At 38.9% G+C, this 17,588-nt stretch overlaps 2 protein-coding genes across 4 annotated transcripts in view; one reads left to right on the top strand and one right to left on the bottom strand.

Moving 5' to 3' along the window:
* GABRA3 (gamma-aminobutyric acid type A receptor subunit alpha3) overlaps window positions 1-17,588 on the top strand; it is a 428,833-nt gene that overhangs the window by 371,670 nt on the left and 39,575 nt on the right. The gene's annotated exons all lie outside the window — the stretch shown is intronic.
* On the bottom strand, window positions 17,057-17,368 carry LOC136317376 (large ribosomal subunit protein mL63-like). Its single transcript, XM_066250026.1, has one exon. The coding sequence runs from the start codon at window positions 17,366-17,368 to the stop codon at window positions 17,057-17,059; it is 312 nt and encodes a 103-aa protein (XP_066106123.1).

Below are 17,588 nucleotides of genomic sequence, written 5' to 3'. Positions count from 1 at the left end.
TTCATCCACACTATCACAAAAGGTAAGATTTCCTTCTTTTATGACTGTGTAGTATTCCATTGTGTAGATGTACCACAACTTTTTTGTCCACTAGTCCACTGATAAATACTTGGGTTGTTTCCAGATCTTGGCTATTATAAACAATGCTGCAATGAACATGGAGATGAATATCTTCTTTTATATTAGTTTTTGGGATTCTTAGGATATATTTCTAGAAGTGGAATAGCTGGGTCACAAGGCAGTTCCATTTGTAATTTTTCTGAGAAAATACCATACTGTTTTCAACAGTGCCTGCACCAGTCTACATCCCTACCAACAGTGCACAAGGATTCTCTTTTCTCCACATCCTCTCCAGCACTTGTGTGTTGATTTGCTAATGAAAGCTATTCTGGTAGATATGTGGTGATATTTCACTGTGGTTTTAAATTGCATTTCTCTAATGCAGCGGTTCTCAACCTGTGGGTCGCAACCCTGGTGGGGGTTGAACGACCAAAACACAGGGGTCGACCAAAACACCTGGCTTTAGCTGACCCCTGTGTTTTGGTTGTTCGACCCCCACCAGGGTCACGACCCACAGGTTGAGAACTGCTGCTCTAATGATTAGTGTGTTGAGCATTTTTCCATATGCCTATTGTCCATCTATGTGTCTTCTTTGGAAAAGTGTTTATTCAGGCCTGTTTTCTATTTTTAATTAGCTTGTTTATATCCTGGTGTTGAGATTTATAAGTTTTTTATAAATTTTGGTTATTAACCCCTTATCAAATGTGTCAGTGAATATGTTCTCCCACTAAATGGGTTGTCTTTTTATTTTGTTAATAATGTCCTTTGCTGAACCAAAGCTTTTAGTTTGATATATTCCCATTTGTTTATTCTGTCCTTTATTTCACTTGCTTGAGGAGTTATATTGGCAAAAATATTGCTTTGAGAGATATCTGAGAGTCTACTGCCTATGTTTTCTTCTAAGATTTTTAGATTTTGAAACTCACATTTAAGTCTTTTATGCATTTTGAGTTTATTTTTCTGAATGGTATAAGTTGGATGGTCTAGTTTCATTTTTTTTGCATGTACCTAATTTACCCAACACCATTTATTAAAGAGACCATCTTTACTCCATTGTATATACTTGCCTCCTATATCAAATATTAATTGACCACAAACACATGTGCCCATCTGAATTATTTGTTCTACTCCATTCACCTGTATATCTGTTCTTATGCCAATACCAGGTTGTTTTAATGATAATGGCTGTGCAGTATAGCTTGATATCAGGAAGTGTGATACCTCCCATTTTGTTCTTCATTTTCAAGATTGCTGAGAACTGCTGCTCTAATGATTAGTGTGTTGAGCATTTTTCCATATGCCTATTGTCCACCTATGTGTCTTCTTCATGTCCTTTTGGTTGCATATAAATTTTTGGAATATTTGTTCTATGTCTGTGATTTATGACATTGGTATTTTAATAGCAATTTTGCTGAATATATAATTGCTTTGGGTACTATGGACTTCTTTTTTGTTAAGTGAGAAGTGGCTAGTCAAGGAGGCAGAGAGACAAACTCCCACTGAGATCCACCTGGCAAGCCCCAACTGGGGCCGATGCTCTGCCTATATGCTGTTCCATTGCTCAGCAACCAAGCTATTTCAGCACCTGAGTTGAAGCCATGGAGCCATCCTCAGCACCTGGGCCCAACTTGTTCATACTATTCAAGCCATCGCTGCAGGAGGGGGAGAGAGAGAGAGAAAGGGGAAGGGTGGAGAAGCAGATGATCACTTCTCCTGTGTGCCCTGACTAAGATTTGAACCCAGGACTTCTACACACCAGGCTGATGCTCTACTGATGAGCCAACCAGCCAGGGCTGGGTAGTATGGACATTTTAATGATATTAATTCTTCATAACCATGAACATAGTATGTACTTCCACTTGTTTATATCTTCCTTGATTTCTTTTTTCTTTTTTTATACAAATTTGTATCTCTTTTTAAAAAATTTTTTATTTATTCATTTTAGAGAGGGGGAGAGAGAGAGAGAGAGAGAGAGAGACAGATGGAGAGAGAGAGAGAGAGAGAGAGAGAGAGAGAAGAGGAAAGAGCAGGAAGCATCAACTCCAATATGTGCCTTGGCCAGGCAAGCCAGGGGTTTTGAACCAGTTACCTCAGTGTTCCAGGTCAATGCTTTATCCACTGTGCCACCACAGGTTGGGCAACTTTTTTTTTTAGTGTCTTATAATTTACCTAATACATGTCTTTCACCTCCTTGTTTAAGTTTATTTCTAAACTTTTTTGTTGTGGTTGTAGCAATTGTGAATGGGGTTGTTGCCTTAATTTTTCTTTCTGACAGTTCATTATTGATATATAAAAATGCCACTGATTTCTGAATATTAATTTTATATCCTGCCACTTTGATTAATTCATTTACCACTTCTAGTAATTTTTTGATTGAGACGTTAGGGTTTTTTTATGTACAGTGTCATGTTTTCAGCAAGTAATAACAGTTTCACTTCAGCTTTTCCAATTTGGATGCCTTTTAATTTTTCTTGTCTGATTGCTGTGGGTAAGACTTCCAGTACTATATTGACTAAGGGTAGTGAAAAAGGACACCCCAGTCTTGTTCCTTGTCTTAAAGGGATTGCTTTCAAATTTTTCCCATTGAGTATGATATTGGCAGTCAGTTTGTCATATACGGTCTTTATTATATTGAGGTATGTTGCCTGTATTTCCACTTTGCTGAGAATTTTGATCCTGTGAATGAGGTTCGACTTCCTCCTGCTTAGAGCTCATAGTAACTGTAAAAGGGGCAAAATTCCTTAACATTTGTCTTCACATTTCTAATGTTCCACCTCCTCTAGCAGATTTTTATTTTAAAAAGACTGACTGTAGAGTAAACACAGACTATCTTCACCTCACCATCCCCTTCACATGTTGCAAGCTTAGCGGGTTAGGGTAGCTGAGGTTGGGATCACAACTTTGAGGTAACCACCTACTTTTGGGTACTCTTGGTTAGGAGCTCAGTATAGGGAGCCTAATCCCTCAGACTCTGCTGGATACCTCAATTCTCTTTCTCCCAGCAAGGTGAACAGCAAGTTTAGATTTGGTGCAGCTAACAGTCCCCTCTGCAGAAGTTCTTCTTGCTGAGGAGCCCCTGGTCTCAGGGAGGAAGACCAAGAGAGCCTTCCCCTGGGGCTAACTGTGCCTCCCCAGACAGTGACTAAGCTCCTCAATTTTTCCCAACATTAGGCTTCAGGGAATGAACACTTTGAATATCAGTGCTCCAAGCCTCTCTCCCTTTCTTCTGTGGAACTTAGGCCAGCAAGTCAGGATATTCGGGACTTGGGCTGGGTGACTGTGAAGCTCTACCTCATGCAATGTGTGTGAGCTGCTGTCCAGGTGATGAACACAGGAAACAGGAAAGGTGGTGGGTGTGGCTTCTACCCCAGGGTCCCAGGTGTCATTCTGTCCTGAATTTTTTCACAGACTTCAGTAGGGTGTCACCACTAAGAGTCCAGTGAGTGTGGCCTCTGAAACGCAGTTTGTGTCTGATCACAGTTTTGACAGTTTCTACTGAATCCCGCATAAGACAGAAGCACCAGTCACATTCTCAGAAATGTGGGGAGGTCAGCTCCTGCTTCAACACCAGACTACTGAGTCACTGTCACACTTCCTGCGTCCTGGCCAAGATGTTTACTTCTCAGCAGAGGCCAATCTCTATAAGGTGTGCCAAGAGACATTCTTGAGGGTGGGACAGTTGCTTTCCTCCCTGGCTGATGCCTCACAGAAGGGATCGTTCCACTCAAGAAAGATAGTCACTGTGGTACCAGGGAATGATTCAGCACAGGGATTCCTGTGGCTGTTCCACACTGAGTCTCTTTCCAAGTCCACCAATTTCACAGTCTCCTTCCACGACTCTAGTCTTCTCAACCCTCCCTCCACCAGAGCTTTGGTTCAGTAACTGTGAGTGAGAATTTCTGTGTTGGCCCTTGAAGAGGGCACTTGCTTCTCTGAAATCTCCCCTCTCTTTCTTCCTTTCACTGGCAAGTGCTATATGGGTGCTTCTTCTAGTCTCTGTTGCTGTAGGTTGGGGCAGCCTGCCTGGAGCTTAAGATTAACACCTCTCAGGGAAAACCTTTTTGCAGCTGAGAGTCCCTTCATACTCTCAGCTGCCACTCCCTCCTGGAAGTGGGGGTAGTGCATTTCATGTCTCCACCTTTCCTACAAGTCTTGACATGGCTTCTTCTGTGACTGGTTATAAACTCCTTTTCATTTAGCTGTAATTTGGTTTTCAAGATGATTGTTCTTAAATTTAGTTATAACCCTAGTTTGGTCCTGTTAGGTGACAATAGGAAGGTCTGCCTACTCTGTCACCATCTTGGAATCTCATGCTGATGTGATATTAATCTTCTTAAATTTATTGAGACTTGTTTCGTGTCCAAGCAAGTGGTCTGTTTTAGAAAATATACCATGTGCACTTAAAAAGATGTACAGATGAGGCAAAAGTAAGTTTACAATTTTGAGTATGTGAAACACAGAGTTTATTCTTATATTTTTATTTTTTATTGTATTATATTGCATATGAACAACTGTAAGCCTACTTTTGCCCCACCCTATATATGCTACTGCTTTGGGGTAAAATGCTCTGAAGACATCAATTAAATCCATTTGCTCTAATGCAGTGATTTTCAACCATTTTTAGCTCATGGCATATATAAACTGTTCACTAAAATTCTGTGGCACACCAAATATATATTTGTCAGCGGGACAAAAAATAGTTATAATTTTAACTAATTTACAAAAAAAGAATAGTAATTATCTATACTTATTGCTCCACAGTAATTTTTTAAAAAATCAGGTTTCTATGTTATATATTGATTTCTGGTACCAAGAATGAACTAATCAGACATAACCTTATTATGTGACATGACCAATAAGATGCCACTCTATTATATGACCTATCATTTTTTTCCATGTATAAGACACACTTTTTTTTCAAAAAAATTGGGGGTGTAAAAACTGGATGTATCTTATACTGTGGTTGTAGATCTTTTTACTTGCATTTCCGCTTTTTCATGCTTGTTTTTGTGCTCATTGTTGAAGACAGTGATTCATCATTAGACACAGATGGACAAGCTAATGGATGGGAGATTTGACAGTGATGAGGAGTTGTATAAATTTCATGATGAATAAAACTTGAGTTCAGTAACTTTATATAATACATTTTTTTTTCAAATTTCGGGACCCCAAAATTAAGGTGTGTCTAATACATGGAAGCATCTTAGACATGGAGAAATATGGTATATATTTGTTTTAATATAGGGCACTCACAATCTAAGAGAAAAGAATTTAATGCCCCTGTCTAAATAATCAGGTATTGCATGTTTCATAAAGTCTTGCAGCACACTAGTGTGCTGCGGAAGCACTGGTTGAAAATTGCTGCTCTTGTGTGTCCTTTCAGGCCTCTCATTTCTTGTTGACCTTTTGTCTGGAAGATCTATCCATTGATATCAATGTGTTGTTAAAATCCCCTACTATATCTGTATTATTGTCATTCTCTCCCTTTATGTCCATGTTCTGCTTTATATATTTAGGTGCTCCTATGTTGGGTGCATAAATGTTGACAAGGTTTATATTAGGTTTATATCCTCTTCTGAGTTGATTACTTTATCATTATGCAACTCCTTTTTCTCTTATTGTAGGTTTTCTTTTAAAGTCTGTCTTTTTCTTCTGGTATAAATATTGCTAACCCAGCTTTTCTTTCATTTCTTTCATTTTCATTTGTATGAAATATATTTTCTTCCATCCCTTTACACTCATTCTGTGTGTCTAACTTGTTCTGGGTTGAGAATTTAAGCCATTTATATTTAAAGTGGTTATTGTTAAGTATATATTTATTGCCACTTTGTTCTATGTAACAATGTTCCTATGTTTTTTTCTTTCTGTATCTTAAAGTAGTCCTTTTAACATTTTTTTTTTATTATGCTGGTTCAGTGTTAAAGAACTCCTTTAGTTTTTTCTTGTCTGAGAAGCCATTTATTTATTTATTTAATTTTAAATGATTGCCTTCCTGGTTATAGTAGTCTTAGTTGTTGTTTCTTGCTTTATATCATTTCAAATATTTCATTCCAAATATTTCTGCAAATATTTTTTTGCAAAATCAGCTTGACAGTATTATGTGAGTTCACTTGTAGTTACATCATGTTTTTCTCTTGCTGCTTTTAAGAGTCTTCATTGTCTTTAACATTCTTCTTTGCAATTTTGATATGTCTTGGAGTGGGCCTTTTTGGATTCAACTTGTTTGGAAACTCTCTGTGCTTCCTTGACTCATGTGTCTTTTTCTTTCACCAGATTAGGGAAGTTTTCAGTTATTATTGCTTCAAATGGGTACTCAAATTTTTACTCTTTCTCTTCTCCTTCTGGTACTCATATGTTGTGGATGTTATTAGGCTTCATGTTGGCTAATAGGTCCCTTAGACTATCTTCATTGTTTTAATTTATTTTCCTTTTTGCTGTTCTTGTTGGGTGTTTTTTGCTACTTCATTTTTCAAATCACTGATTTGATCCTCTGTTTTATCTAACCTACTGTTGATTCCTTCTAGTGCATTATTTATTTCAAATATGTATTCTTCAGTTCTGCCTGGTGTTTCTTTTTATAGTTTCTATGTCTTCTTTTATGCTTATTATCATTCTTTTTTAAGTTCTCACTGAAATTATTCATTCTTCTTAGCCTAAATTCCTTGAACATCCTTATAATCATTGTTTTTAACTGTATAAATGGTAAGTTGCCAGCCTCCATTTTATTCAGTTCTTTTTTGGGGCATTTCTCCTATCTTTTTATTTGTAGAATGTTTCTTTGTATTTCCATTTTGGCTACTGCTCTGTATTTGTTTCTGTGTATTAGGTAGCTCTATTATGTCTCCCAGTCATAGTTTGGTGACATTATATAGTAGGTATCCTATGGGGCTCAGTAGCACAATCTCTCTTATCACCTGAGCAAAGTGCTCTAGAAATGTCTCTTGTGTGGGTTATATGATCTTTTCTTTTGTATTTGAGTTTTATTTCTCTTGGCCCATTCATGCATGGGGTCAACCCTCAAGCTGGCTGACTATGAAGACTGACTCCGACCACACTGTACAAGCTTCTCTGTGATTGCTAAACACACAAAGTGAAATTCACCCCAGCAGGGCCTGGTGCTTGCCAAGGTCTCCTTTTGTATATATCACTTGTGGAATGAACTGGGTCTTGGTCTAATGTGGTCTGAAGCTCACCACCAGGTATGTTACTTCTGGGGTTTCTTGAAAGGCTATTCTGGTGTGGTTAATATGAGATACTGCTTGTGACTACCCCATGCTAGTTGTTTAGAGCTACAAAGTGTTTTGAAGTTTCTAACTGTCTTTGCTGGCCTTGTATGTTAATGGAAGTGTCCAAGATATACACCAAGTTGGGATACCATCAGCATCGAGCCCAGAAGCAGTTCAGCAAAAGGCCTGAGGCTCCCAGATATCTGCCTCCCCCCACTTCCTGTCAGTTGCCTGTTAGACACAGTCACTAAAAGAGCCTCTGGCAATTCTCATGCTATATGAAGTAGGTTCTTAGTGAGTCACCAGGTAGGGATAATTGGTGTTCAACAGATTGACATAGATTAAAACTTTGTGCGAGTGCTGGGTATGGGCCCAGTCAACAAAAATCCCAGAGTACACCAAGGCCAGCTGCCACCCAGACTTGGTGAGGTAGGGTATCAGAGAGTTGTCAGAAGGTGGCCAGTAGAGTATATCAGGCCCCAAAAGACCAAGATTTGGTCCTGTAAAGGGAAGGAGCTTCATGGGTTTGGAATGCAAAGGAAAAATAGCCTCCATCCTAGATTAACACAATTCAGTCTGTCCTAGATTCTGCCTGGACCTCCCAGAGAGCTGTGACTCAGTAGGGCAGGGCTGTGAGTAGTTAGGATTATGGAACTAGTGGATATCAAGTTCGGGTAGCACTGGTCAAGCTCAAAGGAAGGTAGGGAGGATGGCCCTTATCTCAGAGACACACAACTCAGTCTGTGACATCCCCTGGGTCTGCCCAGACCTCTACAACCTGGACTCAGGCAGCTGACTTCTTTATAAAATGTGAGCCTGCAGAGCAGGTGACAGGGAATCAGGAGGTTGGGGCTATTATATTCCCCCAAGCTGATGTCATATGTAGAGGAGTGCTCAACCCAAGAAAGAATATGTCTGTGGGACGTTTAGGAGAGAGATTAATCCCGGAGACCCTAGTACTGTCCCTTCAGCTGTCTTCTCAGAGCCATACTACTCAGTCTTTCTTCACAGGACTCTAGTCTGCTAAGAGCTGTCTACCTTCTGCTGGATCCCAGGGTAAGTGGCTGTGAATGAAATTTTGTGCATTGGCTCTTTAATAGGGCACCTGAGTTTCTAGCACACTGCTTTCTCTACCTGAGGAACAGATTCCCCACGATTTCACAGCTAGATTTTATGTGGGCTTTTTATACTGGCTCTGATGCTCTGGGTTGGGGATTGGGGAGCTCTTCTGGGGTTGATACCTCTTGCTCCATAAGGGAAACCTTTGCAGCTGAGAATCCTTGGTTATGAGACTTCTGTTCAGCTAGTCTTCAGTTTGTTATTCAGGTTGATTGTTCTATGTTTTAGTTGCAATTCCAACTTGGTTTGGGGAGGAGGGGAATGTACTTCTACTTATACTGCCACCACCTTTGATTCTTGACAGTATTATTTTTCCTTGCATTAATTTTATGATTGCTATTGACTTATTTTTATGTGTTCTGTGCTTGTTTTGTTTCTTGTTCCACAGTCCTTTATTGGTCCTCTTTCTTCTACTTTGCAACATATTTTGCTTCAGTAATTATATCAGTTATTTTTCAGTTATTACTTGAAATTTATTTAGAAGAGTTTTATATTACCAAACCTGCTATGTGTAAAAATATCATTTTAGGGAAGGACTGAGATAGTGAGCAGAATAGTTGTAAGTAGTTCAAAGTGCATATTTGAGAGTGACTAATTTGACTACCATATGTTGTCTATATAAATTCTTACAAGTAGTCTTCCTTATACTTTTGACTCTGCTTCTAACTAACAAGAAGTTTCTTATGCCAAAAGGAAGCTTTGTATTTATGGTGCAATGGTGTGTGTTTCTTGAGTGAGTGTTTGTGTGTAGTATTATATCTTTTATTTTTTTCAGTCTCTACCTTCTCTGATATTCTGTGGTAGTAAAGCTGTGTTTCAGGATGTTCTCACTAGAAACCTGTTTTCACTACCATCCTGAAAACTGGTTTGTTTTAAAATGGGTATTTTTTTTTCTCATTTTAGTCATGCCACCAACCTTTTTGGACTCTATGATTATTGGCCTGAAATACATAGCAGTAGTCATCTTGAGTGTCTTCTCACCTAGACCCTATTTTCACTGCATTTGAGAGCCCTTACTCTTACATTTTGGGGTCAGGGTTTAAAACGCTTTTATTTCATCAAAGATGGAGTTTTGGTTTCTAGCTCTAGTTTTTCTTACAGTTTTTGGTTGGTTCTAGAGAGGAGAAGAAAGAAAAGATGTTCCTACTCTGACATATTAAACTGAAAGTTCCCTAGAATAGAGAATTAAACAGATATTTTAGGAGCAATTAGCTTTAAACTGATATATAACCTGAGTTCACTAAGAAAAAATTTTTCCAAACTAATGTTAAGAAATTTTATGAAAATATGTTAGACTCGTGGACCAGAAACTATAATAGACTTACCAAGACAGCACTTTAAAATATTACAATTAGGCTGATGTAGATGGTTTACCAATTGAAGTTGAAGTCAAATAGAAATGACTAAAGGGTAGACATCGACCTGAATGGACATTCCATGTGATAATCCATAGGGCTTCATTTTTACCCTTTTCTCTTAAATGTCTCAAATAAAGACATAAGATAACATATTCAAATTTGTAAACTGACTTTAGTGAATGTTGGTTGGAGAGCATGATTTTCTGAAATATGAATCAAAAATTTTATGAAGTTTAAGAAAATGGGCTAAAATGAAAAGTATAGCATTCTAAAACCTTGGTACATAAAAACATGTGCATCCTCATGTAAATTGCGGCATTATTCACAGTGCTCACAACATGGAAACAACCAAAGTGCCCCTCAGTGAAGGATTGGATAAAGAAGATGTAGTACATATATACAATGGAATACTACTCAGCCAGAAGAAACAATAACATCGGGCCATTTAGGGCAACATGGATGGACCTTGAGAACATTATATTGAGTGAAATAAGTAAATCAGAGAAAGCTAAGAACTGTATGATTTCACACATTGGTGGGATATAAAACTGAGACTCATGGGCATAAATAAATGTGAAATGGTTACTGGGGGAGTGGGATGTGCGGATGTGAGGGAGAGGTGTAAAGAGAGAAAATATAAAGTGATGGAAAATTATTTGACTTTGTGTGATGAGTATACAACATAATCAACAGTTCAAATACTATAGAATGTTTACCAGAAACTGATGTACTCTTCTTTATCAATGACAACCTGGTAAATTTAATTTTCTAAATAAAATTTTAAAAAGAATAATATTTCCTAATCAAAAAAAATTTACACATAGATACAGAAATAGTTCTGGGGTAGAGACCTGAAGATGGCAGTGTAGTAAGCAGACACACAGACGCCCAGCTCTCACCACCAAACTGGAAAACAAATCAATTTAGGAAAAAAAATCAGCATGAAAAACCAACTCTGGACTACAAGAACAGCTCTCAAAAACCAAGGAGCAAAGAAGAAGCCACAACAAACCTGGAAGGGAGCCTGAATATCCCCTGTTTACAAGAACAGAGGGGGCGGTCAGGTTGAGAGCCCAGAGGGGATCTCACTCCAGGGAAAAGAGAAGAAAATACTGCTCACAGCCACTTGCCTGGTGACCAGGGAGCGAGGTGTGTTGAAAGGACCGACTTATCTCCCAAGTGGAAAGGAGAGAGAGAGGGACAGATTATGAGGGGCAAAGGAATGCAGGAGATGACCAAAAAAGCTGATTCATCCATGCTGGAGCTGGCCATAGCTGGGGGAGGGACTGATCTTCCACAAAACAGAGCTGAATTACTTCTGGATCACAGATCTCCAGACATCTCTCCAGCTCCAATCAACGCAACAAGACACAGCTGAAAACAAAAAGTGGGGAGGAGAGACAGTAACTCAGGTCTCCATGGAGATCTGAGATACAACTCCCACTACTGAAGCTGAGAAAACACCCTGCCACCAGAGAGATTAGTTGGTGGAAGACGGCTTCAGAGTCTCAGGTTACACCCAGCATTCCTGGATACAGTTTCAAGGAAGCCTCTTGCTGAGATCAGCAAACAAGACTATCACTGGTTAAGAAAACAAAAAAATCAAGACTTCAAAGCAGCCCAAATCTGAAAATTGATTATAAATAATAGCTGATACCAACTCAAGAAGACCTAGAAATAACACAATTGAAAACTGTTGGCAGACAACACCAAGCCTAGACTCAACCAACTCTACAAACAAAACACCCAAACACAGATAATAAGAAGACAAAGAAGTGCAATCCAAATGAAACCACAAGAGAAACCTTCAGGAGATGAACTGAGTGATATGGAAATAATCAAACTTCCAGATGTAGAGTTCAAAATAATGATTGTAAGGATGCTTAGGGATCTTAGAACAACAATGGGTGGTCATTACAAACACCTAAATAAAAAAATAACAAGTATAAAAAAGGATATTGAAATATTAAAAAAGAATCAGTCAAAGATGACAAATACAATATCAGAAATGAAGACCACAATGGAAGGAATTAAAAACAGGATGGATAGAGCTGAGGATCGAATCAGTGAGTTGAAGGACAACTTCAATGAAAGCAAGAAAACAGAGAAGAAAAAATAAAAGAGACTCAAAAGTCTGAGGAAATGCTTAGAGAGCTCTGTGACAACATGAAGAGAAATAACATCACATTATAGGGATCCTGAAGAAGAAGAGAAAGAACAAGGGATAGAGACTTTGTTCAATCATTTCATAGCTGAAAACTTTCCTAAATTAATATAGGAGAAACTCTCACAAGTTCAAGAAGCACAAAGAACTCCATTAAAGAGAAACCAAAAGAAACCTACACCAAGACACATAATAATAAAAATACCAAAGCTAAATGATAAAGAGAAAATATTAAAACTGATAGAGAAAAAAAGGCCATCACCTACAAAGGAGCTCCCATAAGGATGACATCCAACTTCTGAACAGAAACACTTGAGGCCAGAAGGGAATGGCAAGAAATATTCAAAGTAATGCAGAACAAGAACCTACAACCAAGAATACTTTTTCCAGCAAGGCTATCATTTAAAATTGGAAGGAGAAATAAAAAGCTTCCCAGACATAAAAAACTCAAGGAACTTATTACAACCAAACCAATGCTGCAGGAAATGTTAAGGGGCCTGTTGTAAACAGATCAAAGTGGGAAAAGAATATACCAAAAAAGGAATACAGCTTTAAAGAATAAAATGGCAATAAACAACTACGTATCAATAATAACCTTAAATATAAATGGTTAAATGATCCAATCAAAAGACATAGGGTAGCTGCATGGATAAGAAAACAGGACTCATACATAAGCTGTCTACAAGAGACACACCTTAAAACAAAAGATGCCCATAGATTTTAGGTAAAAGGATGAAAAAAAACATTTCATGCAATTGGAAATGAAAAACATGCTGGGGTAGCAATACTTATATCAGACAAAATTGACTTTAAAACAAGGGATATAGTAAGAGATAAAGAAGGCCACTACGTAATGATAAAGGGAGCAATCTAACAGGAAGATATAACTATTATAAATATCTGCACCTAATATAGGAGCACCTAAATATATAAAGCAGACTTTGATGGATTTAAAGGGTGAGATCAACAGCAATACTATAATAGTAGAGGATTTCAATACCCCATTAACATCACTAGATAGATCCTCCAGAAGAAAAATTAACAAAGAAACAGCAGACTTAAAGGTCACACTAGATCAACTCGATTTAATAGATATCTTCAGAACCTTTCACCCTAAAGCACCAGAATATACATTATTTTCAAGTGCCCATGGTACATTCTCTTGGATGGACCACATCTTAGGGCAAAAAAGTGGTCTCAATAACTTTAAGAAGATTGAAATCATATCAAGCACTTTCTCTGATCACAATGGCATGAAACTAGAAATGAACCACAACAGAAAAGCTCAAAAATTCTCAAACACATGGAAACTAAATAGCAGGTTGGTAAATAACAAATGGATTAAGAATGAGATCAAAGAAGAAATAAAAAAAATTCCTAGAAATGAATGACAATGAGCATATAACAACTCAAAATTTATGGGACACAGTAAAAGCAGTACTGAGAGGGAAGTTCATAGCACTACAGTCATACCTTAAGAAAGTAGAAAAAGCTCAAATAAACAACTTAACCCTGCATCTAAAAGAAATAGTAAAAGAACAGCAAGTAAAGCCCAAATGTAGTAGAAGGAAGGATATAATAAAGGTCAGAGCAGAAATAAATGATATAGAGGCTAAAGAAACAATACAGAGGATCAAGGAAACTAGGAGCTGCTTCTTTGAAAGTGTAAACAAGATTGATGAACCTTTAATTAGACTCCCAGGAAAAAGAGAGAGAAGACTCAAATAAATAAAATTAGAAATGAGAGTGGAGAAATAACAACTGACACAACAGAAAAACAAAATATTGTAAGAAAATACTATGAAGAACTGTATGCCAAAAAACTAGACAACCTAGATGAGATGGACAAATTCCTTGAAACATACAACCTTCCAAAAATCAATCTGGAAGAATCAGAAAACCTAAACAGACTGATTATGCCAAATGACATCAAAACAGTTACCAAAAACTCCCAACAAAGAAAAGTCCGGGGCCTGATGGCTTCACAAGTGAATTCTACCAAATATTCAAAGAAGAACTGCCTGACCAGGTGGTGGCACAGTGGATAGAGCATCAGACTGGGATGCGGAAGACCCAGGTTTGAGACCCTGAGGTCGCCAGCTTGAGCGTGGGCTCATCTAGTTTGAGCAAAAATTCACCAGCTTGGACCCAAGGTCGCTGGCTCAAGCAAGGGGTTGCTTGGTCTGCTGAAGGCCCATGGTCAAGGCACATATGAGAAAGCAATCAATGAACAACAAAGGTGTCACAATGTGCAATGAAAAACTAATGATTGATGCTTCTCATCTCTCCGTTCCTGTCTGTCTGTCCCTGTCTATCTCTCACTCTGACTCTCTCTCTGTCTTTGTAAACATAAAAAAAAATAAAAGAAGAACTCCTATCCTTCTCAAGCTATTTCAAAAAATTCAAGAGGAAGGAAGACTTCCAAGCTCTTTTTATGAGGCTAGCATAATTCTGATTCCAAAACCAGGCAAATACATCACAATGAAAGAAAATTATACGCCAATATCTCTGATGAATATAGATGCTAAAATCCTCAACAAAATATTAGCAAACTAGATCCAACTATATATGGAAAGAATCATACACCATGATCAAGTGGGATTTATTCTGGGAAGGAAAGGCTGGTACAATATTCATAAATCAATCAATGTGATTCATCACATAAACAAAAAGATGGAGAAAAACCACATGATAATTTCAATAGATGCAGAAAAAGCATTTGATAAAATCCAGCACCCGTTCATGATCAAAACTCTCAGCAATGTGGGAATACAGGGAACATACCTCAACATGATAAAAGCCAAGTATGACAAACCTACAGCCAACATCATACTCAATGGGCAAAAATTAAAAGCAATCCCCTTAAGATCAGGAACAAGGCTGGGATGCCCCCTTTCACCACTCTTATTCAACATAGTCCTTGAAATCCTAGCCACAGTAATCACAGAAGAAGAAATAAAAGGCATCCAAGCCGGAAAATAAGAAGTAAAGCTATCATTATTTGCAGATGATATGACATTGTATATAGAAAACCCTAAAGTCTCAGTCAAAAAACTACTAGACCTGATAAATGAATTCAGCAAATTGGCAGAATATAAAATTAATACTCAGAAATTAGAGGCATTTTTATACGCCAACAATGAACAATCAGAAAGAGAAATTAAGGAAACAATCCTCTTCAGTATTACAACGAAAAAAATAAAGTACCTAGGAGTAAATTTAACCAAGGAGACTAAAGACTTGTACTTAGGAAATTATAAAGCATTGATAAAAGAAATCAAAGTAGATAGAAACAAGTGGAAGCATATACCGTGCTCATGGTTAGGAAGAATAAACATCATTAAAATGTCTATATTACCCAAGCAATCTATAAATTCAATGCAATACCAATTAAAATACCAATGACATACTTCAAAGATAGAGATCACATATTCCAAAAATGTATATGGAACCAAAAAAAAAACCACAAAAATAGCCTCAGCAATTAGTGGAAGGTATCACACTTCCTGATATCAAGTTATACTACAAGGCCATTGTACTCAAAACAGCCCAGTACTGGCATAAGAACAGGCATATTGATCAATGGAACAGAACAAAGAACCCAGAAATAAACCCACAGCTCTATGGACAACTGATATTTGACAGAGGAGGTAAGGAAATTCAGTGGAGTAAAGACAGCCTTTTTAACAAATGGTGTTGGGAAAATTGTACAGCTACCTGCAAAAAAATAAAACTAGACCACCAGCTTACACTATTCACAAAAATAAACTCAAAATGGATTAAAGACTTAAATGTAAGCCGTGAAACCATAAGCATCTTAGAAGAAAACATAGGCAGTAAGCTCTCCGACATCTCTCGCAGCAATATATCCGCTGATTTATCTCCACGGGGAAGTGAAATATAAGACAGGATAAACAAATGGGACTATATCAAACTAAAAAGCTTTTGCACAGCTAAAGACAATAAGAATAGAGTAAAAAGGCAAACTACACAATGGGTGAACATATTTGACAGTACGTCTGATAAGGGTGTAAGGTATTTTTCCCTGCCGAGAAGGAAGGAACAGGTCTTGGAGCCATGAAGTGTGGAATAGCAAAAAGGCTTTATTGAGTACAGAGCACGCATCCTGCCCAGCAAGGTTCCCTGGCCCCGAGGTAAGATGGAGGCCAGGGAAGTTGCAAGGATTAAACTGCGTGGGAGATATTTAAAGTGGTCACTCTAGGGAAGTCGAGCTAATATGACGTGGTGAAATCCCACTGGCTGGTAGTCGGTCACTTTTTTTCCAAACGGTTCCTGTGAAGCTTCTTTTGGTGCGCTTGGTTGTGGGCGGTCCTAGCCAAAGTTCGCGGGTCTGAGTTTCCCATGTGACCATCCCTCATTATCCACCGACCTTACATTTTGATCTTTTGTGTTAAAAAAAAGGGGTTCCATTTATTCATCTGGCTACTTCCTGCTGAATAGGGGCATTGTGGGGAGGGGGGATCAGAAGGTGGTGGCTTTGAGGGGTGTCAGGAGGAACATTTGTGTGGCTGTGACTGGAGAAACTTCACGGATGCCGCCCTGTAAGCATTTAAAAAAAAAAAAAAAAGAGGAGTAATAGGGGGATTTGCAGGGTCCAGCCTTTTGGTGAGCTGGAGATGTATGGAGTCCAGTGGTTCCAACTGCCAGTGGTCCTGTAAGGAGGCAAGCTTGAGGAAGAACTGCATGTCAGGAGTGGTGTAAAAAGGGGAAAAGAGGGGTCTCATCCATTCCCATAATTGAGACCTGTTAGGGAACTAAAGGTTTTTTTTTGTTTTTTGTTTTTTCCTGATAAAAATACATTTTACTTGGCATTTAAATATCCACTGTTGTTAGCAAATCCCAGGGAAAAAAATGCTATTTTTAGTCATAAGTTTGGCTGACAAAACGGATGTTTTCCTTTAGGCGCAGCAATTATTTTTGAGAGAAGGTAAGCAAACTAAATAAACCCCACCAGGCGTCAGTCACTTACACAGCCTGTAATTTGCAGCTCTGTTGCTGCGTCAATCCCATATACATCTTGCACCATAGTACCCAGGTGAGCCGACAAACAGGACCGACAGAGGAACTGTCCCCGATGCCATGCACTAGAAATGAGGGCGACAGGTAGGCTAGGACCACTTCTTGGTGATATTGAGGTGGTTGAGCTGGTCGGCCAGTTGCTGGTGCAGTGGAAACTTGGCCTCGGAGGCTGCCTTGATGGCCTGGAAGGTGGCTGCCCTGCAGACCGCAGCATGCTCGAACTCCTGCATGGCGCTGAGGAAGGGTGCGCTCAGCCAGTAGTGGTTCTCCGCCTCCGTCTCCAAGCGGCGGAGCACGTTCTGCTTCATGTGGAAGGACACGGTGGTGTGTGGCCGCTTGTGCTTTCTGATCCACTGTCGGCCAGGGATGCGGTTATGGCACAGGAGCATGGTCAGGAACATGGTGCCTGCATGGAAAGAGAACGGAGTGGGATGACATCCAGTCCGGCCACAGGCGGAGCAGCATCCCTGAGAAAGCGCACGCCCACCCACATCCCAGAGCGCACACCAGAGGAGTAATAGGGGGATTTGCAGGGTACAGCCTTTTGGTGAGCTGGAGATGGATGGAGTCCAGTGGTTCCGACTGCCAGTGGTCCTGTAAGGAGGCAAGCTTGAGGCAGAA

The sequence above is a fragment of the Saccopteryx bilineata genome, chromosome X (genome assembly GCF_036850765.1).
Source record: "Saccopteryx bilineata isolate mSacBil1 chromosome X, mSacBil1_pri_phased_curated, whole genome shotgun sequence".
Classification (NCBI taxonomy): Eukaryota; Metazoa; Chordata; class Mammalia; order Chiroptera; family Emballonuridae; genus Saccopteryx; species Saccopteryx bilineata.
Note: the sequence above shows the minus strand (reverse complement) of the source record. Positions and strands in the feature narration are given on the sequence as shown.

Bases quoted from the DNA above. Each gene is read 5' to 3' on its own strand.
- LOC136317376 (XM_066250026.1), bottom strand. From the start codon at position 17,368: ATGTTCCTGACCATGCTCCTGTGCCATAACCGCATCCCTGGCCGACAG.